The sequence below is a fragment of the Staurois parvus genome, unplaced genomic scaffold (genome assembly GCF_062004578.1).
Source record: "Staurois parvus isolate SC_StPar_1 unplaced genomic scaffold, SC_StPar_1.0 ptg000025l, whole genome shotgun sequence".
NCBI classification, from domain to species: Eukaryota; Metazoa; Chordata; class Amphibia; order Anura; family Ranidae; genus Staurois; species Staurois parvus.
Genome location: NW_028317821.1, coordinates 26,292,727 through 26,317,059, shown reverse-complemented (window position 1 = coordinate 26,317,059; position 24,333 = coordinate 26,292,727). Strand labels below are relative to the sequence as shown.

The window sequence follows — 24,333 nt, the reverse complement described above, 5'->3', positions numbered from 1 at the left end:
CAGCAGCAATGGGAGGCCGTACAGGGACCCATGAGAGACTCTGGACCTGGCAGCAGCATGAGGAGGCGGTATATATGGGCCTATGGCAGATTAGGGGCCTGGCAGCAGCTATGGGAGGCCCGTAATCTGCCAGCACCCTATGTCAAAAAATTCAACACACCAGCAGTGTGAGGAGACCTGAAAGTGGCACATGGCAGAGTGTGGCGATGGAGACAGCAGCAATGGGAGGCCGTACAGGGACCCATGAGAGACTCTGGACCTGGCAGCAGCATGAGGAGGCGGTATATAGGGGCCTATGGCAGATTAGGGGACTGGCAGCAGCTATAGGAGGCCCGTAATCTGCCAGCACCCTATGTCAAAAAATTCAACACACCAGCAGTGTGTGAGGAGACCTGAAAGTGGCACATGGCAGAGTGTGGCGATGGAGACAGCAGCAATGGGAGGCCGTACAGGGACCCATGAGAGACTCTGGACCTGGCAGCAGCATGAGGAGGCGGTATATAGGGGCCTATGGCAGATTAGGGGCCTGGCAGCAGCTATGGGAGGCCCGTAATCTGCCAGCACCCTATGTCAAAAAATTCAACACACCAGCAGTGTGAGGAGACCTGAAAGTGGCACATGGCAGAGTGTGGCGATGGAGACAGCAGCAATGGGAGGCCGTACAGGGACCCATGAGAGACTCTGGACCTGGCAGCAGCATGAGGAGGCGGTATATAGGGGCCTATGGCAGATTAGGGGCCTGGCAGCAGCTATAGGAGGCCCGTAATCTGCCAGCACCCTATGTCAAAAAATTCAACACACCAGCAGTGTGAGGAGACCTGAAAGTGGCACATGGCAGAGTGTGGCGATGGAGACAGCAGCAATGGGAGGCCGTACAGGGACCCATGACAGACTCTGGACTTGGCAGCAGCCTGAGGAGGCGGTATATAGGGGCCTATGGCAGATTAGGGGCCTGGCAGCAGCTATGGGAGGCCCGTAATCTGCCAGCACCCTATGTCAAAAAATTCAACACACCAGCAGTGTGTGAGGAGACCTGAAAGTGGCACATGGCAGAGTGTGGCGATTGAGACAGCAGCAATGGGAGGCCGTACAGGGACCCATGAGAGACTCTGGACTTGGCAGCAGCATGAGGAGGCGGTATATAGGGGCCTATGGCAGATTAGGGGCCTGGCAGCAGCTATGGGAGGCCCGTAATCTGCCAGCACCCTATGTCAAAAAATTCAACACACCAGCAGTGTGAGGAGACCTGAAAGTGGCACATGGCAGAGTGTGGCGATGGAGACAGCAGCAATGGGAGGCCGTACAGGGACCCATGAGAGACTCTGGACCTGGCAGCAGCATGAGGAGGCGGTATATAGGGGCCTATAACAGATTAGGGGCCTGGCAGCAGCTATGGGAGGCCCGTAATCTGCCAGCACCCTATGTCAAAAAATTCAACACACCAGCAGTGTGAGGAGACCTGAAAGTGGCACATGGCAGAGTGTGGCGATGGAGACAGCAGAAATGGGAGGCCGTACAGGGACCCATGAGAGACTCTGGACCTGGCAGCAGCATGAGGAGGCGGTATATAGGGGCCTATGGCAGATTAGGGGCCTGGCAGCAGCTATAGGATGCCCGTAATCTGCCAGCACCCTATGTCAAAAAATTCAACACACCAGCAGTGTGAGGAGACCTGAAAGTGGCACATGGCAGAGTGTGGCGATGGAGACAGCAGCAATGGGAGGCCGTACAGGGACCCATGACAGACTCTGGACTTGGCAGCAGCATGAGGAGGCGGTATATAGGGGCCCATGGCAGATTAGGGGCCTGGCAGCAGCTATGGGAGGCCCGTAATCTGCCAGCACCCTATGTCAAAAAATTCAACACACCAGCAGTGTGTGAGGAGACCTGAAAGTGGCACATGGCAGAGTGTGGCGATGGAGACAGCAGCAATGGGAGGCCGTACAGGGACCCATGAGAGACTCTGGACCTGGCAGCAGCATGAGGAGGCGGTATATAGGGGCCTATGGCAGATTAGGGGCCTGGCAGCAGCTATAGGAGGCCCGTAATCTGCCAGCACCCTATGTCAAAAAATTCAACACACCAGCAGTGTGTGAGGAGACCTGAAAGTGGCACATGGCAGAGTGTGGCGATGGAGACAGCAGCAATGGGAGGCCGAACAGGGACCCATGAGAGACTCTGGACCTGGCAGCAGCATGAGGAGGCGGTATATAGGGGCCTATGGCAGATTAGGGGCCTGGCAGCAGCTATAGGAGGCCCGTAATCTGCCAGCACCCTATGTCAAAAAATTTAACACACCAGCAGTGTGTGAGGAGACCTGAAAGTGGCACATGGCAGAGTGTGGCGATGGAGACAGCAGCAATGGGAGGCCGTACAGGGACCCATGAGAGACTCTGGACCTGGCAGCAGCATGAGGAGGCGGTATATAGGGGCCTATGGCAGATTAGGGGCCTGGCAGCAGCTATAGGAGGCCCGTAATCTGCCAGCACCCTATGTCAAAAAATTCAACACACCAGCAGTGTGAGGAGACCTGAAAGTGGCACATGGCAGAGTGTGGCGATGGAGACAGCAGCAATGGGAGGCCGTACAGGGACCCATGAGAGACTCTGGACTTGGCAGCAGCATGAGGAGGCGGTATATAGGGGCCCATGGCAGATTAGGGGCCTGGCAGCAGCTATGGGAGGCCCGTAATCTGCCAGCACCCTATGTCAAAAAATTCAACACACCAGCAGTGTGTGAGGAGACCTGAAAGTGGCACATGGCAGAGTGTGGCGATGGAGACAGCAGCAATGGGAGGCCGTACAGGGACCCATGACAGACTCTGGACTTGGCAGCAGCATGAGGAGGCGGTATATAGGGGCCCATGGCAGATTAGGGGCCTGGCAGCAGCTATGGGAGGCCCGTAATCTGCCAGCACCCTATGACAAAAAATGGAACACACCAGCAGTGTGTGAGGAGACCTGAAAGTGGCACATGTTTGAGGCATGATTCATGGCGGATTTAGTCAGTTGTGTCAGGAACTGGTGGTTTGAAATCCAGACTAATCCACGCCTGATTCATTTTCACAAACGTGAGTCTCTCCACACTTTGGGTGGACAGTCGTGTCCTCCGCGGAGTTACAATACCTCCTGCCGCACTAAACACGTGCTCCGATGCCACGCTACTGGCCGGGCATGACAGCCTTTCAAGGGCAAATTCAGCTAGTTGGGGCCAAAGGTCAAGTTTCGTTGCCCAGTAGTCAAGGGGATTGTCTACCTCGGTTGGCAGGGTGCTGTCCAAGTAGGCCCAAGCCTGTTGTTTGAGATCCTGCTCCAGGTCCACCTGATGCTGCTGCTGCTGCTGCTGCGGCTGGTTAGTAGTTTCCTCACTGCGCTGGTGAAGAAAGCTACTCATCATCGACTGCAGACTGAGGCAGCCGCTGCTGGTGGAGCTGCCACTGCTCCTACCACCCCACCTCTCCCCTGCTGCCATGGCAGCGGAACGCGAGCGCACAGGGCCCACAGTGTCTGAGGATGGACGTTGGCGCACAAAGGCAGAGACCAACTGACTACATAGGTGGTTTTTATAGTACGTTATTTTGGCCTCCCTCTCAGCAGGTGTGAAAAAGGCCACCATTTTTGAACGGTAGCGAGGGTCCAACAAGGTGGACAGCCAAAAGTCATCCCTCTGTCTGATGGTTATTATTCGGCTGTCGCTACGCAAGCAAGCGAGCATGCTATGGGCCATTTGTGCCAAGGAATGCGAGGGACTCCCTGCCTCCATCTCCACAGCATACTGCCACGGTGCGTCTGGGTCCTCTGTCTCCTCCTCCTCCTCCTCTACCAGATGCTCCTGCTCCTCCACTCCTGTCCGCTGAGTGGAAAAACCACCCATTTCACTCAATAATTCCTGAGCACAAATGTCCTCCTCTACCTCCTCCTCTTCTTCCTGTCCTGCCCCCACAGGGGTCATGTGGCGTTGAGATCTGTGCGCCACGTCTACCGCACCCTGACCAGCCATTGTTAACAGCATTTGTTCCAGGACGTGCAACAGAGGAATGACGTCGTTCATCCCATAGTCCTGCCGACTCACGAATAGCGTGGCCTCCTCAAAGGGCCTGAGCAAGCGGCAGGTGTCACGCATGAGCTGCCAATGGCTGACATCAAAGTTACACAGGGGAGTACCTTTATCCGCTTGTAACATCAGGAAATCGGTGATGGCCTTTCGCTGTTCGTAAAGGCGGTCTAACATGTGTAGGGTTGAATTCCACCTTGCTGCAACATCGCAGATCAGGCGATGCTGTGCAATTCCGTTCTGCCGCTGCAGCTCAAGGAGGGTGTGCTTTGCGGTGTAGGAATGGCTGAAATGCATGCAAAGTTTACGTGACATTTTAAGGATGTCTTGCAGTGGGATGGTGGATTTTAGGAACCGCTTGACAACCAGATTGAACACGTGAGCCATGCATGGCGCATGGCACAACCTTCCTTGACGCAGAGCAGACAACATGTTCTTTCCGTTGTCGGTCAACATGGTTCCGATTTTGAGTTTGCGCGGAGACAGCCATCTGTCGATTTCTCTGTTCATTACACTGAGAAGTTCCTCCCCTGTGTGACTACGTTCGCCAAGGCATACCAGGTGCAGCACAGCGTGACACCGTTGCGCCCTGCACATGTGATATGCCGGTCGGGTAATGGGACTTGGCACGGGGGTGGCGGCTGAGGACACGGCGGAAGAAGAGGTGGTAGAGGCGGACATCTTTGCCGGACCAAGGACGTGCAAACGTGGAGGCAAAAGCGGCGTGACCTGTCCAAGTTGCTGGTGCGGCTGTGACGGCACCACGTTCACCCAGTGGGCCGTAAATGACATGTACTGTCCCTGACCGTAGTTACAGCTCCACACGTCGGCGCTGCCGTGCACTTTGGCAGAGACCGACATGCTCAAAGACTGGCCCACCATCTCTTCTACATGTGAATGCAGGGCTGGCACTGCCTTTTTGGCGAAGAAATGACGGCTTGGCACTCTCCACCGCGGCGCGGCACAAGCCATCATTTCTCGGAAAGGTGCTGAGTCCACCACTTGGAAAGGGAGGGACTGCAGCACCAGCAACTTGGACAGGAGGACGTTCAGCTTTTGCACCGTCGGGTGCGTGCTCGCAAACTGTTGTCTCTTGGAAACGGATTCCAAGAAAGACTGCTGACGGAATCCGTGAAGAGGAGTAGCAGGAGAAGGAGCATCTGAACGAGCGGAAGATGCCAACGAGCGACAACTCCCCTCAGCAGAGGTGTTGGAGCCTTGACTGGCTGATGGAGGGCGATTGACGTCAGGTGACGGAGCAAGTAACGGAGCGGGTGATGGAGCGGGGGCTGGGGCGGGCAGAACCGCCGTATCTTTATCACGGTTTTCCCAGGCCACCAAATGGCGACGCTGCATATGCTGCCGCAACGCTGTAGTCCCAACATGGGCCCCCTGGCCACGCTTGACTTTCTGACCACATAGTCGACATACGGCTACGTTTACTTCCTTGGGCGGCTTGACAAAAAATTGCCACACCGCCGAGTAGGAAACTTTGCCCCCGATACTCCTCACTGGCTGACTGCTGCTTCCTCCGTGCACACTGGCACCACTACTGGCCGTGGTGGTAGGCTGCAGTGGAGCTGGTGCTCTACTCCGTGGCCGTTTGGCTCCACTGACACTGCTGCGACCCTGCTGCTGTCTCCTGGGCAACCCACCGACTGTTTTGCTCGCTGCCAAGCTGCCACCCTCTTCTCCTGATGATGCGGAAGATATTGCCTGATGACGACGAGGCTGCCAAGTGCGATCAACCTCCTCATCATCAAGTAGGGTCTCCGCCTCACTACTAGCCCCCTCGGCTGCGTCTGGGTCAGGAGACAGACCTGTCTCTAGACCGGCTACCGAGCCACTCTCCTCGCCATTACTTCTTCGCCTGGCTGCTGAAAAGGCGGATGTCTCCCCCCGTTCCTGACCGCCCTCTGTTAGCTCTTCCTCACTGTACAGTGGGGCTGAGCCCACAGCATGCGATACTTCGCTTGGTGAGGGAACACCAAAGGACAGGGGCAGGTAGAGGACACGTGATTTCAGTGGGCTTTGTCCCGGGCCATGCCAACTAACGGTTGTGTCTGACGTACCCACCGACCGTTGGCTGTAGGTGTCAGAGGTGACCTGGGAAGAGGAAGACGACCAAGCCAACCAATCGACGACGGCAGGGTTGTCGGTGGAGACACGACCGCTGGATGACACCGGGAGCACTGGCCTCTGGCTGCGAATAGTGCTGCCTCGACCCCTTCCTCTGCTGCCACGTCTGCTCGCTCCTAAAACATTGCCTCCTCTGCCACTCCTCTGCATGTTGTCTGACATACTCTTTAATTCAACGATTCTGTGTCCCTGAGTAACAATTCTGTGTCCCTGAGTAACAATTCTGTGTCTGTCCCTGAGTAACAATTCTGTGGCCCTAAGTAACGGTTCTGTGGCCCTCAGTAACAATTCTGTGTCCCTCAGTAACAATTCTGTGTCTGTCCCTGACTAACAATTATGTGGCCCTAAGTAACGGTTCTGTGGCCCTCAGTAACAATTCTGTGTCCCTGATTAACGTTTATGTGGCCCTAAGTAACGGTTCTGTGGCCCTCAGTAACAATTCTGTGTCCCTGAGTAACAATTCTGTGTCTGTCCGAGTAACAATTCTGTGGCCCTAAGTAACAGTTCTGTGGCCCTCAGTAACAATTCTGTGTCCCTGAGTAACCTTTCTGTGGCCCTAAGTAACAGTTCTGTGGCCCTCAGTAACAATTCTGTGTCCCTGAGTAACAATTCTGTGGCCCTAAGTAACAGTTCTGTGGCCCTCAGTAACAATTCTGTGTCCCTGAGTAACAATTCTGTGGCCCTAAGTAACGGTTCTGTGGCCCTCAGTAACAATTCTGTATCCCTGAGTAACAATTCTGTGTCTGTCCGAGTAACAATTCTGTGGCCCTAAGTAACAGTTCTGTGGCCCTCAGTAACAATTCTGTGTCCCTAAGTAACAAATCTGTGGCCCTAAGTAACGGTTCTGTGGCCCTCAGTAACAATTCTGTGTCCCTAAGTAACAATTCTGTGGCCCTAAGTAACGGTTCTGTGGCCCTCAGTAACAATTCTGTGTCCCTCAGTAACAATTCTGTGTCTGTCCCTGATTAACGTTTACGTGGCCCTAAGTAACGGTTCTGTGGCCCTCAGTAACAATTCTGTGGCCCTGATTAACGTTTATGTGGCCCTAAGTAACGGTTCTGTGGCCCTCAGTAACAATTCTGTGTCCCTGAGTAACAATTCTGTGTCCCTGAGTAACAATTCTGTGGCCCTAAGTAACGGTTCTGTGGCCCTCAGTAACAATTCTGTATCCCTGAGTAACAATTCTGTGTCTGTCCGAGTAACAATTCTGTGGCCCTAAGTAACAGTTCTGTGGCCCTCAGTAACAATTCTGTGTCCCTAAGTAACAAATCTGTGGCCCTAAGTAACGGTTCTGTGGCCCTCAGTAACAATTCTGTGTCCCTAAGTAACAATTCTGTGGCCCTAAGTAACGGTTCTGTGGCCCTCAGTAACAATTCTGTGTCCCTCAGTAACAATTCTGTGTCTGTCCCTGATTAACGTTTACGTGGCCCTAAGTAACGGTTCTGTGGCCCTCAGTAACATTTCTGTGGCCCTGATTAACGTTTATGTGGCCCTAAGTAACGGTTCTGTGGCCCTCAGTAACAATTCTGTGTCCCTGAGTAACAATTCTGTGTCTGTCCGAGTAACAATTCTGTGGCCCTAAGTAACAGTTCTGTGGCCCTCAGTAACAATTCTGTGTCCCTGAGTAACCTTTCTGTGGCCCTAAGTAACAGTTCTGTGGCCCTCAGTAACAATTCTGTGTCCTTGAGTAACAATTCTGTGGCCCTAAGTAACGGTTCTGTGGCCCTCAGTAACAATTCTGTATCCCTGAGTAACAATTCTGTGTCTGTCCGAGTAACAATTCTTTGGCCCTAAGTAACAGTTCTGTGGCCCTCAGTAACAATTCTGTGTCCCTAAGTAACAAATCTGTGGCCCTAAGTAACGGTTCTGTGGCCCTCAGTAACAATTCTGTGTCCCTAAGTAACAATTCTGTGGCCCTAAGTAACGGTTCTGTGGCCCTCAGTAACAATTCTGTGTCCCTAAGTAACAATTCTGTGGCCCTAAGTAACGGTTCTGTGGCCCTCAGTAACAATTCTGTGTCCCTCAGTAACAATTCTGTGTCCCTCAGTAACAATTCTGTGTCTGTCCCTGATTAACGTTTACGTGGCCCTAAGTAACGGTTCTGTGGCCCTCAGTAACAATTCTGTGTCCCTGAGTAACGTTTCTGTGGCCCTAAGTAACGGTTCTGTGGCCCTCAGTAACAATTCTGTGTCCCTCAAGAAACAATTCTGTGTCTGTTCGTGAGTAACAATTCTGTGGCCCTAAGTAACGGTTCTGTGGCCCTCAGTAACAATTCTGTGTCCCTGATTAACGTTTATGTGGCCCTAAGTAACGGTTCTGTTGCCCTCAGTAACAATTCTGTGTCCCTGATTAACGTTTCTGTGGCCCTAAGTAACGGTTCTGTGGCCTTCAGTAACAATTCTGTGTCCCTCAGTAACAATTCTGTGTCTGTCCCTGAGTAACAATTCTGTGGCCCTAAGTAACGGTTCTGTGGCCCTCAGTAACAATTCTGTGTCCCTGATTAACTTTTATGTGGCCCTAAGTAACGGTTCTGTGGCCCTCAGTAACAATTCTGTGTCCCTGATTAACGTTTCTGTGGCCCTCAGTAACAATTCTGTGTCCCTCAGTAACAATTCTGTGTCTGTCCCTGAGTAACAATTCTGTGGCCCTAAGTAACGGTTCTGTGGCCCTCAGTAACAATTCTGTGTCCCTGAGTAACAATTCTGTGGCCCTAAGTAACGGTTCTGTGGCCCTCAGTAACAATTCTGTGTCCCTGATTAACGTTTCTGTGGCCCTCAGTAACAATTCTGTGTCCCTCAGTAACAATTCTGTGTCTGTCCCTGAGTAACAATTCTGTGGCCCTAAGTAACGGTTCTGTGGCCCTCAGTAACAATTCTGTGTCCCTGAGTAACAATTCTGTGGCCCTAAGTAACGGTTCTGTGGCCCTCAGTAACAATTCTGTGTCCCTGAGTAACAATTCTGTGGCCCTAAGTAACGGTTGTGGCCCTCAGTAACAATTCTGTGTCCCTCAGTAACAATTCTGTGTCTGTCCCTGAGTAACAATTATGTGGCCCTAAGTAACGGTTATGTGGCCCTCAGTAACAATTCTGTGTCCCTGAGTAACGTTTCTGTGGCCCTAAGTAACGGTTCTGTGGCCCTCAGTAACAATTCTGTATCCCTGAGTAACAATTCTGTGTCTGTCCCTGAGTAACAATTCTGTGGCCCTAAGTAACGGTTCTGTGGCCCTAAGTAACAATTCTGTGTCCCTGAGTAACGTTTCTGTGGCCCTAAGTAACAATTCTGTGGCCCTCAGTAACAATTCTGTTTCTGTCCCTGAGTAACAATTCTGTGGCCCTAACTAACGTTTCTGTGGCCCTAAGTAACAGTTCTGTGGCCCTCAGTAACAATTCTGTGTCCCTGAGTAACGTTTCTGTGGACCTAAGTAACAATTCTCTGGCACTCAGTAACAATTCTGTCTGTCCCTGAGTAACAATTCTGTGGCCCTAAGTAACAATTCTGTGGCCCTCAGTAACAATTCTGTGTCTGTCCCTGAGTAACAATTCTGTGGCCCTAACTAACGTTTCTGTGGCCCTAAGTAACAGTTCTGTGGCCCTCAGTAACAATTCTGTGTCTGTCCCTGAGTAACAATTCTGTGGCCCTAACTAACGTTTCTGTGGCCCTCAGTAACAGTTCTGTGGCCCTCAGTAACAATTCTGTGTCTGTCCCTGAGTAACAATTCTGTGGCCCTAACTAACGTTTCTGTGGCCCTAAGTAACAATTCTCTGGCACTCAGTAACAATTCTGTCTGTCCCTGAATAACAATTCTGTGGCCCTAATAACGTTTCTGTGGCCCTAAGTAACAGTTCTGTGGCCCTCAGTAACAATTCTGTGTCCCTGAGTAACAATTCTGTGGCCCTAAGTAACGGTTCTGTGGTCCTCAGTAACAATTCTGTGTCCCTGATTAACGTTTCTGTGGCCCTCAGTAACAATTCTGTGTCCCTCAGTAACAATTCTGTGTCTGTCCCTGAGTAACAATTCTGTGGCCCTAAGTAACGGTTCTGTGGCCCTCAGTAACAATTCTGTGTCCCTGAGTAACAATTCTGTGGCCCTAAGTAACGGTTCTGTGGCCCTCAGTAACAATTCTGTGTCCCTTAGTAACAATTCTGTGGCCCTAAGTAACGGTTGTGGCCCTCAGTAACAATTCTGTGTCCCTCAGTAACAATTCTGTGTCTGTCCCTGAGTAACAATTATGTGGCCCTAAGTAACGGTTATGTGGCCCTCAGTAACAATTCTGTGTCCCTGAGTAACGTTTCTGTGGCCCTAAGTAACGGTTCTGTGGCCCTCAGTAACAATTCTGTATCCCTGAGTAACAATTCTGTGTCTGTCCCTGAGTAACAATTCTGTGGCCCTAAGTAACGGTTCTGTGGCCCTCAGTAACAATTCTGTGTCCCTGAGTAACGTTTCTGTGGCCCTAAGTAACAATTCTGTGGCCCTCAGTAACAATTCTGTGTCTGTCCCTGAGTAACAATTCTGTGGCCCTAACTAACGTTTCTGTGGCCCTAAGTAACAGTTCTGTGGCCCTCAGTAACAATTCTGTGTCCCTGAGTAACGTTTCTGTGGACCTAAGTAACAATTCTCTGGCACTCAGTAACAATTCTGTCTGTCCCTGAGTAACAATTCTGTGGCCCTAAGTAACAATTCTGTGGCCCTCAGTAACAATTCTGTGTCTGTCCCTGAGTAACAATTCTGTGGCCCTAACTAACGTTTCTGTGGCCCTAAGTAACAGTTCTGTGGCCCTCAGTAACAATTCTGTGTCTGTCCCTGAGTAACAATTCTGTGGCCCTAACTAACGTTTCTGTGGCCTTCAGTAACAGTTCTGTGGCCCTCAGTAACAATTCTGTGTCTGTCCCTGAGTAACAATTCTGTGGCCCTAACTAACGTTTCTGTGGCCCTAAGTAACAATTCTCTGGCACTCAGTAACAATTCTGTCTGTCCCTGAGTAACAATTCTGTGGCCCTAATAACGTTTCTGTGGCCCTAAGTAACAGTTCTGTGGCCCTCAGTAACAATTCTGTGTCTGTCCCTGAGTAACAATTCTGTGGCCCTAACTAAAGTTTCTGTGGCCCTAAGTAACAATTCTCTGGCACTCAGTAACAATTCTGTCTGTCCCTGAGTAACAATTCTGTGGCCCTAACTAGCGTTTCTTTGGCCCTAAGTAACGATTCTGTGGCCCTCATTAACAATTCTGTGTCCCTCAGTAATGCTTCTCTGTCCCTAAGTAACGTTTCTCTGTCCCCAAGTAACGTTTCTGTGTCCCTAACTCTGTCCCTAGTACAGAGCGGTCTGCCTCTCTTGAATGACTGGAGGCAAATGAAGAATTCTAAAATGGCCGCTATTTATAGCTCGACCATTACACAGTGCTGGCTGCCTGGCTGCTGATTGGCTAATGCAATCACATATCATTAAGGAATGCATTATGGGTCAGCGCGCCTTGTCTGCGCGCCTTCCCAGACATCCCCGCTCCGTCGCCGCACATGTCCGCCGCCATTTTAGGAAAAATTTCGATTCGCGCGTCCGAAGTAGGCTATTTTTCGGATTCGAAAATTTTCCAATATTCGACTCGAATTCCACTTCGCCTACTTCGATTCGCTCATCTCTAGTCACTAGCAAAGCTTTGAATGGATTAACAATGGTAATAACACAATTTAGCACACACAGTGATTAACAGTAAGGACTAGACATAAGATGACGTTTGGCTTCCAGATCAGCATAAACAGTAGCAAAGGCCACCTCAAGTGTAGCAGTGAGTAGTAGTAAAGTTTAATCTACAGAGTGCTGTAACTATACTACTAGAGTTCATTTATGGCTGCAATGCTAGTCCTAGACCTAGGGTATGCACTGTCCAACGCCAAGGACGGAAGTGGAGGCGGCACAGGAACAAAAGGGACTTGCAGAATAATTACTATGGGAGTCCTGTGAGATGCTCTTCTGCCAGCTATTATTGGACGGTGCACATAACGATAGTCCCAGTTAACCTGCATGCAGTATAGGTATAGCATAGTCTTAGCACAGGTGCAAGGTAGATGTGGTTCAGATGCAATAATGGTTTGGTGTAATGTGGTATAGGGTTGACATAGGTGCAGTCTAGGTTTGGAGTAAGAGCGGTATTGTAAGAAGTTAGCTTGCAGCCTCTTGTGTGTTTACTCTTACCTCCATGCTGCTCTTGTTTCCTTCACATGTGTGTTTGTCTGTGCTCACCTATGGGTGTCGTCTGCTATTCCCTGGGTTTTATGTCCTTCCCTTCCATCACTTCCTGTCCCACCTCCTTGTCTGCCTATCTATTTAAGATGTGCTCAGACTGGGCCACATTGCCTGATCAACGGTTGTTGTCGGAGCTCTCATGGGTTCTGCTGTGTACCTGTTATTGTATTTCTGTGTACCGACCCTGGCTTTGTCCCTGACATTCCTCCTATTGTCTATCCGTGCACCGACCCCACCTCATTCCTGACATCGCTAGTTTTCCGCCTGTCCTGACCTCGGCTTGTCTACTGAATCTCCTGTCTCTTCTCCCATTGCACCCTGCTCCCGCTAGCAGTCTCTTCTACCTCAGCTGGGTGTACCTGGGGGCCGCGACCTGGTTCCAGCCTGCTCTAAATCCATCCCCACCATCAGGGGCCCTGGTGAACAAGCAGGCTGGGTCTTAGACTCCGCGCCCCAGGGAACCCCAAGCTGTGGTTTTATAGAGCTCACTACCATAGACGTGACAGGTATAGAGTGCAGTATGGGTGCAGTATGGATTGGGTACACTTGGTGTCCTGCTCTCAGTGGCTCAGTCCCTGCTAGCAGTATCAACAATGGGCAAATAGCTCTCTTATTAGTCCCTGGGATGCTGTGGTGACCTCTTGCTGAAGAAGGTTCTCTCCCTGAAAGCCTCTGGTGATAAACAGTGGAAAGCAGAGGGTGAGAGGATGCTTCAGTCTCCCTGTGGCAGCGGTGCAGGTGCTGTGACGTGGGAGATGCTGTGCTGCCCCCAGGTCCTCAATCCCAGTGTCAGGTTCTGATCTCAACTGGTATGGTTTCGCACTGGCAGGCGAATATCCAGACAGAGGTGCTCTTTCTCACTCCCTCAAGTGCCAAGGGGAAGAACTTTTCTGAGCAGTTTATTAAAAATGATCTCTCCACACCTCCTATTGCACAATGCCTATTTGGATCTGTAGTGTGAGAAGTCTATTTGTCCTAGTAGATGGCTGTCGTCTCAAACTACAAATCCTAGTATTTTCAGCTCTCTGCATAGCGGTCTATGGGCTTGCTTGGCTTTAGCTCTCCCTCTGCTGACCAGAGAGCAATGGTGAAGCATAACATCAGTATCTTAGTAGAGGGAGAGAAGAATAAAAGAATAAAAGGCAAGGTGTCCTTCTCCATATTGCTGTAGCACCTGGCCACGATATTAATAGGAGTAGGTTAGAGATAGTTGAAATTCAATATGGAAAAAATATACATGTTTAAATTTTGACCATAAATGTACTTTAACTAATACACGGTTATGTTTGCACATGATGTGCTCCAAGTGAAAGGCTGGTCATGTATTTTAATAGAACTGCCTAATTTACTAAATTCAGATTATAGTGTACGGGAATATTAATTTTATTTTTCTGTTCTATTATCTCTGGATTGTAAAATTGTTTTAGAACGTTTTGTGCTGTAAAAGGCTACAGTTAAATTGTAACAGAATTTGCTTGAAAGAAAATATTTTAATTGGGCGTGGACAACATAATGCTTGCATAAATTATACCATATATAACATTTTGCAATTTGCAAAACTGCCTACGCTATGATTTTAGTAATAGATTTAATAAAATGGTGTATATAAAAGATTCAGAAACTACTTATGAAACATCATTGCTCACAAGAATTTTTGTGCGGTTACTTTGTGGTCGATTATGGACACCTGGTATATGGTAGTGGAGAGTGCAGACGGTTAACTTACAAGAAGAATCCAAATACTTTGGATGCAAAGCTACATGCTGCAAATTCTTGGTTTAAGATCACTTCGCTATACATTGTTGTATCTGCCTACATGTTGGTATTAGTTTGATATGAAATTCAAATTGCATGCAAAATATTGGCGCTTTTCAGATCATTTTACTGAGTTTAAAATCCTTATCTGTAGACGTCTTGATTATAATAATATAAGCAGACACTGGAAAAACAATTACAAGAGCTTCCAGATTTACAGCAGATGGGATGTGTAAGCTGTTTCAAACTGTAACCAGGGCACATTCATTCTGTTTAACATCAGGTCACCCCATCCTCCTCCTTTACTCCTCCACCCTCGTTTAAAGACATTATTTTCCCCTATAGAACCCAAATCAGATTCTGACCTTACCTGATCGATAACACGTAACACTTGCCCTCCAGAGGACTTACCGCCCTTCTTGACAAGGCTATTTTTGCAATACGGCGCGGCGTTACGTTAACTGACAATTGCACGGTCATGCAACACTGTATATAAATTTAATTTATGTCCTTTTTTCCCACAAATAGAGCTTTATTTTGGTAGTATTTGATCACTTCTGCGGTTTTTATTTTTTGCGCTATAAATTAAAAAAGACCACAATTTTAAAAAAATATATATATTTTTGACATTTTGCTATAAAGCATGTCCAGTAAAAAAATAAACAAAAATCAAATTTATTCATAAATTTAGGCCAAAATGTATTTCCCTACATGTCTTTGCTGAAAAAAATTCCAAAATGTGTAAATGAATTGGTTTACGTGAAAGTTATAGCGTCTACAAATGGCGGTATATATACTGGAATTTGTATTCTTATTATTTTTATACTAGCAATGGTGGAGATCAGCAACTTATTGTGGGACTGCAGCGGGCATTCTGACACTGGGTGGGAACTGACTAACTGCCACTGATATCCCAATTATTCTAATACAGTGATCAGTGCTAATAAAAAGCACTAACACTGTACTAATGACACTGGGCAGGAAGGGGTTAACATCTGGGGCTATCAACAGGTTAACTGTGTGCTGTGTGCTGTTTTCCATTATGTGCTGTGTGTTTTACCAGGGAAACATGCTGCTTTGTATTTCTCTGCTGTGCAGAGAAATACAAAGCAGCATGCCATTCCTCCTAGATTGTAAACTCTAATGAGCAGGGCTCTCTGTTTCTTCTTGTACCAAATTGTATTGTAACTGTAATGTCTACCTGCATTTTGTAAAGCGCTGTGCAAACTGTTGGCGCTATATAAATCCTGTATAATAATAATAATAATGTCCTTGCTGGCAGGAGAGAGACCTGTGTTGTTTACACACAGGTCTCTCCCCTGTTAGCTTGGCATGGTGATCACTGGGTGCTGGCAGGGTCCTGGTGATTGACATCCCTAGAGGTGGCGTGGGTAGGCTGGTGCACATGTGTGCCCCCTACTCGGAAATGCAAATCATGTATATATACGTGATTTTGCTCAGCCCTGCCGCCCTGTAGCAGTAGCTCTTCTATAGGGTGGCGGGAAAACCATTAAAGAATGAAAGTTTAAAGCTGATTTGGGGGAATAGAAGTCGTTTATATTTTAGACATTTTCTTAAAGCATTGTATCTCACTGTTCCATGGCAAAAATTATGGACGTAAATTTGCTCACTGATGTTGATAAAAGAATAAGTATTTTATGTCATAAAGTGGTTTTCACTTACATGCTTGCAGTACATAAAGGGGTAAAGCTGTGGAATGGGTGTATACCAATGTGTATATGTAACATGTGTATGTACCCAACGTGAATAATTGTCAAATATTCCTCTGTGCCCTGCTACTCATTAAAGTCCTTGTATGTCAGTGACCAAACCTGTGGATTTAATATCCCAGAATTGTGGTAAAAAAAAATCAGACACTGATTTGTAACACACTCTCACACGCTCTGTTCCTGGAAATCTAGAAGGTGCCACACATTCTATACTTGCAAACCCAGGCGATATCACACATTCTGTATTGGAAATCCAGGGAGTGACACATTCTATACTTTGAAATGTCCAGAGTACCACACATTGGGGTTGATTCACTAAAACTGGAGAGTGAAAAATCTGGTGAAGCTGCGCATGGTAGCCAATCATCTTCTAACTTCAGCTTGTTAAATTAAACTTTGACAAAAGAAGCTTGGTTTTCATGCAGAGCTACACCAAATTTTGAACTCTCCAGTTTTAGTAAATCAACCCCATTGCGTACCTGAAAATCCAAGGGACATACACATACTTGGAAACCCAGGGGATAACTCACATTCTGTGCTTGGAAATCAAGGGGGCACCACTTATTCTGTATTTCTGTATTCTGTATTTCAGAAGGATGTAGAGGACCTCTATGTAAAAGTAAATCCAGATGTCATCACACATTCTGTATTTTGGGAAGCTCTAAGTGATCTTTGTTTAAAGAGAAAAAAAAAAAAAATAGGAATGTATTTCGAATGCTCCAAAGTGAGCATAAATATTAATGGCATGTATCTGAGTTAATGTCATTGCTAGCTGTTCACTCCACTCAGTTGTGTAGTAACAGCAATGACCAACTCACAAATGTATTTATGAATGAATTGTTATTACATATTTTTTTCTCTCTTACCATTTATATATGCTTTAATGAAACTTCCATCTTGTTTTTGTTTCTCACAGGCTTCCTATCTTACAAGGTGGGACCTTCAGCCTGATTACACCTACTCTAGCAATACTATCATTGCCACAGTGGAAGTGCCAAGAATCTGAACTGTTGCTGTATAATGGAACTGGGAACTTTTCTTCAAATTATACAGAATCATGGCAGTCTCGAATGAGAGAAGTAATTATATTTTTCTCTTAAGCCCTTTCACATCCTATGGGAAACAACAGCATTTAATTGTGTATGCCATATACATGAACTAGTATGGTAGGAAACCTTTTTTGGTAATTTCATTATTGTATTTGATTTCCTAAATTATCTCCATATGAGCATTTCAACCAAGTTAAAACAGTCCTACTCAAATGTTGAAATTATGTAAACAGTTTTGCTGGGATGAATATATAGATAGTAACAAAGAGATTGGTGAAAATTCTGTAACTGTCTGTCTTTAGTGCCAGAAGCCAGAAGCCTAGGAATTTAGTTATATGATACCCACTAAAAAAGAGAATCATATCATTTAAACTGTGTTCCTACCCCTTAGCAGAGATCACACATCCTAAAGGCCTTTTTTTTATTATGTGAGCCACTCTGGGCAGAGCTTGCAGAAGTGTTTATTTCCTGGAAAGGTATTCCAGTCCTTCTCTTTATTTATCTGGACCAGATAAAATTGTAAACATAGATTTATGTTAACATTGCATAATAGTATCCTTTAAACTCGAAAAAAACTGAAATGTAAAAAACTGCTAGAAGATATATTGTATATTTATGGTAGAAGAGAATATTTATGTGTCCACGCATATGCTAATAAAGACTTTTGATGACTCCTGAACCTGGAAAAAGATGGGGAGAAGATGGAAACACCAGTAGGGCTCACAAAAGAGGAGCATACATTATTTAAACTGACAGGGATTTTCTTGACAATTACATGGCTGCCATGGTATTATTCTAAGGCCATGCAAAGGAGCAGAAGGAGAGATCTGTTTATGTATATGGGGTGTCACAGAGCTAGATGTAATGAGAGCTAACGTAGGGATCACTCTAAGAGAAGTCTTACTGGGCAGAGGTGCCTGGAATCCACAACAACCAAAATTATCCTTGGTAATGAAAAGGGCAATACAGAAATCTTACTAGGCTACATAGATTAGACACTTGGATTTAGATTTTAAAGTTAAGAAGAACAACAAAAAAAGGTTCCTGAGTTCGCTGAGTGGGTGGTCATGTGTTACTGCTCTTTACACTCTGGCATTTGCTTAACAATCATGGTTAATACACCTGTAATACATAAGTTATTCATCCTCAAAACCCACTTCCTCTGTCTTTGTTGTAGACAGGGCCGGATCTAGCCGGTCTAATGTGCGGATGCAGTAAAAAATGTCAAGGGGGCAGATGATGGGAGGTCAGTAGAGCAGTGTACGGGGGTCAGCAAGGCAGAAGATAGGATCAGCAGTTTGCAGGGCAGTGTACAGATGCTATTGGTTTTTAGGGCAGTGTACAGAGATCAGCAGGGCAGAGGACAGAAGGCAGCAAGGCAGTGTATAAAGAGTCAGCAGGGCAAAGGATGGAAGGTCAGCAGGGGATGTCAAGGACAGTAGTAAGCAGATTGGAGGACAGGGGTCAATGCTGGCAGGGCAGAGGACAGGGGTCACCACTGGCAGGGCAGAGAACAGGGATCACCACTGGCAGTGCAGAGGACAGAGGCCACTTCTGGAGAGGCAGATGACAGGGGCACCACTGGAGAAGCAGAGGACAGGGCAGGACAGAGGACAGGGATCACCATTGGAAAGACAGAGGACAGGGGTCACTGCAGGAGAGGCAGAGGACAGGGATCACCACTGGCAGGGCAGAGGATGGGGATCACTGCTGGAGAGGTAGAGGGCAGGGATCGCTGCTGGTGAGGCAGAGGACAGGAATCACTGTTGGAGAGGTAGAGGACATGGAGTGCTGCTGGAGAAGTAGAGGACAAGGATCAATGCTGGAGAGGCAGAGGGCAGGGATCACTGCTGGAGAGGGAGAGGACAGGGATCACCACTGGAGAGGCAGAGAACCAGGGTCATTTCTGGAGAGGTAGAGACCAGGGATTACTGCTGAAGAGGTAGAGGACAGGGATCAATGATGGAGAGGGAGAGGACAGGGATCACCACTGGAGAGGCAGAGAACCAGGGTCATTTCTGGAGAGGTAGAGACCAGGGATTACTGCTGAAGAGGCAGAGGACAGGGATCAATGATGGAGGGGCAGAGGACAGGGATCACTGCTGGAGAGGCAGAGGACAGGGATCACCGCTTGAGAGGCAGATGACAGGGATCACCGCAGGAGAGGCACATGACAGGGATCACCGCTTGAGAGGCAGAGGACAGGGATCACCGCTTGAGAGGCAGAGGACAGGGATAAATGCTGGAGAGGGAGAGGACAGGGATCACTGCTGGAGAGGGATTACTTCTAGAGAGGAAGAGGGCAGGGATCACTGCCGGCAAAAGATGGGACAAATATTACTGCTGGAGAAACAAAGGACAAGGCTCACCATTGGCAGGGCACTTGGCAAATATCTTTTTTTGCCCCAGTACTGCACACAGCTCTGGCTGCTATGTTGCAGTTCAGACCTGTTAAATTCCCTGGTCAGAACAGCAGTGTAACTGGAATAGCCAGATAAACTCTGTGAAGATCGTAGCTGTGTGTAAGGAAATGTGATTTCAGCTCAGTGTAGTATGGGGTGGAGGAGCTGTGTGCAGTGCTGGAATGGAAAAGGAGCTCAGCAGCCAGGCACAGAAATTTGGGTATGCATGGGCAACACCTTTTCTCCCATAATTTACATAAACATGTATTTTAATACCTTGTATATTCATAATCAATTTTGGTAAGCAGAACTGGTACTGAGGGATGAACAGAACACTGGATTAAGGCACCCGAGGCACCCAATGCAGCCTGTTGCACCAGAAATAATGCTGCAGTTTAGCAGCATTGGTGCTGCAAGATGCTCCCGAATGCCGAGTTAAGGTGCCTGATGCACCAGATGCTGGTCTGTCAGCTTATCTCTGCACTTGTTTGGGGATGATGTTGGGGTTCACTGATTCCATGGATTTGCTGCGTTTTTAAGGTTGGTGGATGCAGAAAACCTACGTGGGAATTCACCAGACCAGATTCTTTTCAATCATACGGCACTGAATAGTCTTTGGTTACATACCCAGAATAGACTGCATGGAGGGTAGAGTTTTCATCTTTTTTCATTTTGGCACATCTTACTGCCACCAATGTCCTGCACTGATTTTACAGCATGTCCCCGTACGCATGCACTACAATGATAACAGACTGTATGTTTTTTTCTCACAGGACATATTTCATAATTATTGCTGACTACAATGTTTTTTACAGAGTTTTTTAAAGTTAAATTGCCTGCAAAGATTTAAAAAATATGTTAAAACTCTGTTGCTAAAAAAAAATACACTCACTGTTGCCTTTGAAAACCTTTGCAAATATGCAATAGGCTGGAGTGCATTCTTGTGGGATTTTGAGTGCCCAGATATCCTAGAAGATTGCATAAACATCAGAAGCCAGGGCCAAGGTAACTATTGTGGGTTTTTTTCTATTTTCTTTTAGCAATAGCTTTATTTTGAAATCACATTTTCAGTTGATTTGACTTTAGGTAGTGGAGCTTTCTGGAAGGTCTGATTTCATTGGTGACAACAGCGTATAGTCCATGTGGGCGTCAGCACAGCAGATTATAATGTCATTTGGGTGAGCATGTGCTGGTGATTTGCAGGCAGAGATTTGTGGGAGGTGGGGAAGAGCGTTGTCACTCCATAACACAAAGTGCCCAAATAAGGACCTTCAAATTATCATCATCAGGGGTTATTTCAGTGAAAGTTATCAATTAAAATAAAAATGTAATTCTTTCCAAATATTATCATGTTAAAGCATATATGAGATTTTAATTAAATTTAGAGTTTCAGAGTGCATGCTCCGGATGCCAAAACAGCGAATATCTCCTAAACAGTGCAAATTTAGGAGATATTACCTCTTAACACTGGCGCCTCTCGGCCCTCTAAGGGGTTTCAGACGCCGGGAGGCGGGGCAGGGTTTTAGGGTCATGTGACCGCCATGATTCGCTGTCACAGTGGTCACATGATCGGAAAAGGTCCCAATCACAAGGGGAGATTGGAACATTTCTGTGAGACACTGCCATATGTGCTGGGGGCGTGCAGGGTGTGCGCTCTCAGCACATATGTGTTTTCAAATATGCGGCCGCTCGGCGTCAAGGCCCAGCCACCGAGAGGCCCTATATTTGCATATGGTCGGCGTCAAGGGGTTAACCATTTGCCCTCCGCTCTATAGCAGAAATACTGCTACAGGGCAGCAGGGCTGTGGAAAATCACAAATATATGCGTAATTTACTTTTCCAGGTAGGGGGTGCACATGTCACCCTACCTGCACCGCTATTGGCAGCTAGAAATGTCAATCACTGGGTCCTGGCCAGTGATTCCCGGTTGTCACTCATTGTGACATTATTTGTTTGCCTTTCTGCCTCGGCCAAGCTTTGAATTCATTCAGAAAATGCAAACTTCCCTGTGAGTGGCTGAACAGTGCTCAGCCTGACGCAGTTTTGTTCTTGGTATGAGATGGGAAGCTGAGGCCACATACAGTTCATGTAGCACTGAGAGCAGCTGCATGTTTTAGAGAAGACATTGTTTGTTTGGACCAGCTTGGTCCAAACATACTATTTAAATTCCCTAAAAGCTGAGGATTAGCTTTAAAGTGGTAGTAAACATTGTTTAAAAAAACAAAAAAACAAAAAAAAAGGTCCCCCTGCAGGCTCATGTCATGATGTGCTAGCATGCACCACATAGTAGAACATTCCCACATGGAAGAAAAATATATTTTAAATATATTTTAAAAATATTCTCCCCAGATATACTGACATATATTTGAAATTCTACAATTTTGTAGTACAATTATTTCAAAATATATTTCAATAAAAAAAATTATATATATCCTAGATTGTAAGCTCCAATGAGCAGGGCCCTCCTATCCCTCTTGTATTGAACTGTATTGTTGCTGTATTGTCTCCCGTTATATTGTAAAGCGCTGAGCAAACTGTTGGCGCTATATAAATCCTGTATAATAATAATATATAGATATATACCTCTTAGATTGTAAGCTCCAAGGAGCAGGGCCCTCCTAACCCTCTTGTATTGAACTGTATTGTTGCTGTATTGTCCCCGTTATATTGTAAAGTACTGAGCAAACTGTTGGCGCTATATATATCCTGTATAATAATAATATATAGATATATACCTCTTAGATTGTAAGCTCCAAGGAGCAGGGCCCTCCTATCCCTCTTGTATTGAACTGTATTGTTGCTGTATTGTCTCCTGTTATATTGTAAAGTGCTGAGCAAACTGTTGGTGCTATATAAATCCTGTATAATAATAATATATAGATATATACCTCTTATATTGTAAGCTCCAAGGAGCAGGGCCCTCCTATCCCTCTTGTATTGAACTGTATTGTTGCTGTATTGTCTCCCTTTATATTGTAAAGTGCTGAGCAAACTGTTGGCGCTATATAAATCCTGTATAATAATAATATATAGATATATACCTCTTATATTGTAAGCTCCAAGGAGCAGGGCCCTCCTAACCCTCTTGTATTGAACTGTATTGTTGCTGTATTGTCTCCTGTTATATTGTAAAGTGCTGAGCAAACTGTTGGCGCTATATAAATCCTGTATAATAATAATATATAGATATATACCTCTTATATTGTAAGCTCCAAGGAGCAGGGCCCTCCTATCCCTCTTGTATTGAACTGTATTGTTGCTGTATTGTCTCCCGTTATATTGTAAAGTGCTGAGCACACTGTTGGTGCTATATAAATCCTGTATAATAATAATATATAGATATATACCTCTTACATTGTAAGCTCCAAGGAGCAGGGCCCTCCTATCCCTCTTGTATTGAACTGTATTGTTGCTGTATTGTCTCCCATTGTATTGTAAAGCACTGAGCAAACTGTTGGCGCTATATAAATCCTGTATAATAATAATAATTATATATATATATATATAGTATATTGAAACGTGTTTTTATTTTTTTATTACAAAAATATATGAAAAATACTTTTCAAATATACTGTATGTCTTTAAAAATAAATGTAATCTACATTTTTGGAATATATGTAAAAATATATGTTAAAATGACCTCTTATCTGAAGAATACATTTAAAAGGTAATTATTTTTAAAAATATTTTTCATATATTTTGTAATATATAAAAAATGCATTTCAACATGCAGTATATATATATTTATATATATATATATATATATATATATATATACATATATATATATATATATATATTTTTTTTTTTAAATATATTGAATATGGCCAAAATTGTAGTATTTCAGATATATGTCATTATATTTGGGAAGAATATTTTTGTCATGGAATCTTTCTGTCATGGAAAGGTTGTTACTGGAAGAAGCTGGGTAGGTGTTGGTGGGTGCTGCATTTTAGTTTCAAAGTCTTACTCTGGGTAAGGGTAGGCAGTCTATAGCTGTAGGATTGTATGTTCAAGTTTTCTGCTGCCTGACAATAGAGAGAGACTCACAGAAAAAGACCAACAAGGACCAGGAGGATTGAAATTAGTCTCCCAGAAAAAGTGGAGCCCCCCCATCTTGGTCCCCTATGTGATAGCAATCAAGTTAAGAGAAAAAATTGTAAAAGATTAAAAGTACACCTAAGCACCTAAAAAAGCTCCCCCCAATTTTTGTTTTTAGCCTTCCACCCGCACATACACAAACACCTATGAAAATGCACACATCTAATGATTTATTAATGAGTACATAGCTGAATTTATATGTGTTGCATAGCTGTTTGGAGTTCTGCTTTAAAGCATATCCCAATGTTTTGTTTAGTTTTGGATAGAGTAGAATGGGTTTAGAACACCATTTGGCTTTTTATTGCTATCTGTGTTCCCATTAGGGAGATTCATCCTCCTCTATTTATTCTTTTTATCTTTATCACCAAGAGAGAAAGTAAAAGAAAATCCAACATTTTGGGTTGTCATCAAAACAGGAAGAAAGGGGAAATCTTCCAGTGGGGACGCAAGTTTTGGTGACACTGGTGACAACTAGGGATTCCTCTCATTTCCTGTTTTGGCTATGGGACAGGAAGTGAATGGGAAATCTCCCTAATGGTATACAGATTATTATTATTCAGGAGATATATATCGCCAACAGTTTGCTCAGCGCTTTACAATATAATGGGAGACAATACAGCAACAATACAGTTCAATACAAGAGGGTTAGGAGGGCCCTGCTCCTTGGAGCTTACAATCTAGAAGGGAGGGACTAGTGGTACAAAAGGTAGTAACTGTGGGGGGATGGAGTGGTAGGAGGAGTAGAAGATTACATTATTAGCTGAGGGCAGGATAGGCTTCCCTGAAGAGATAGGTTTTCAGAGATCGCCTAAAAGTGAGCAGAGTAGGCGATAGTCTGATAAATTGGGGTAGAGAGTTCTAGAGA

General features: G+C 46.0%; 1 protein-coding gene across 1 annotated transcript in view; it reads left to right on the top strand.

The window, feature by feature from the left end:
• LOC149472001 (solute carrier family 23 member 2-like) overlaps window positions 1-24,333 on the top strand; it is a 194,677-nt gene that overhangs the window by 22,299 nt on the left and 148,045 nt on the right. Inside the window, exon 3 of the mRNA XM_089652729.1 lies at window positions 16,833-16,995. Coding sequence (XP_089508855.1) covers window positions 16,833-16,995 — 163 coding nt within the window. The remainder of the gene's footprint in view (window positions 1-16,832; window positions 16,996-24,333) is intronic.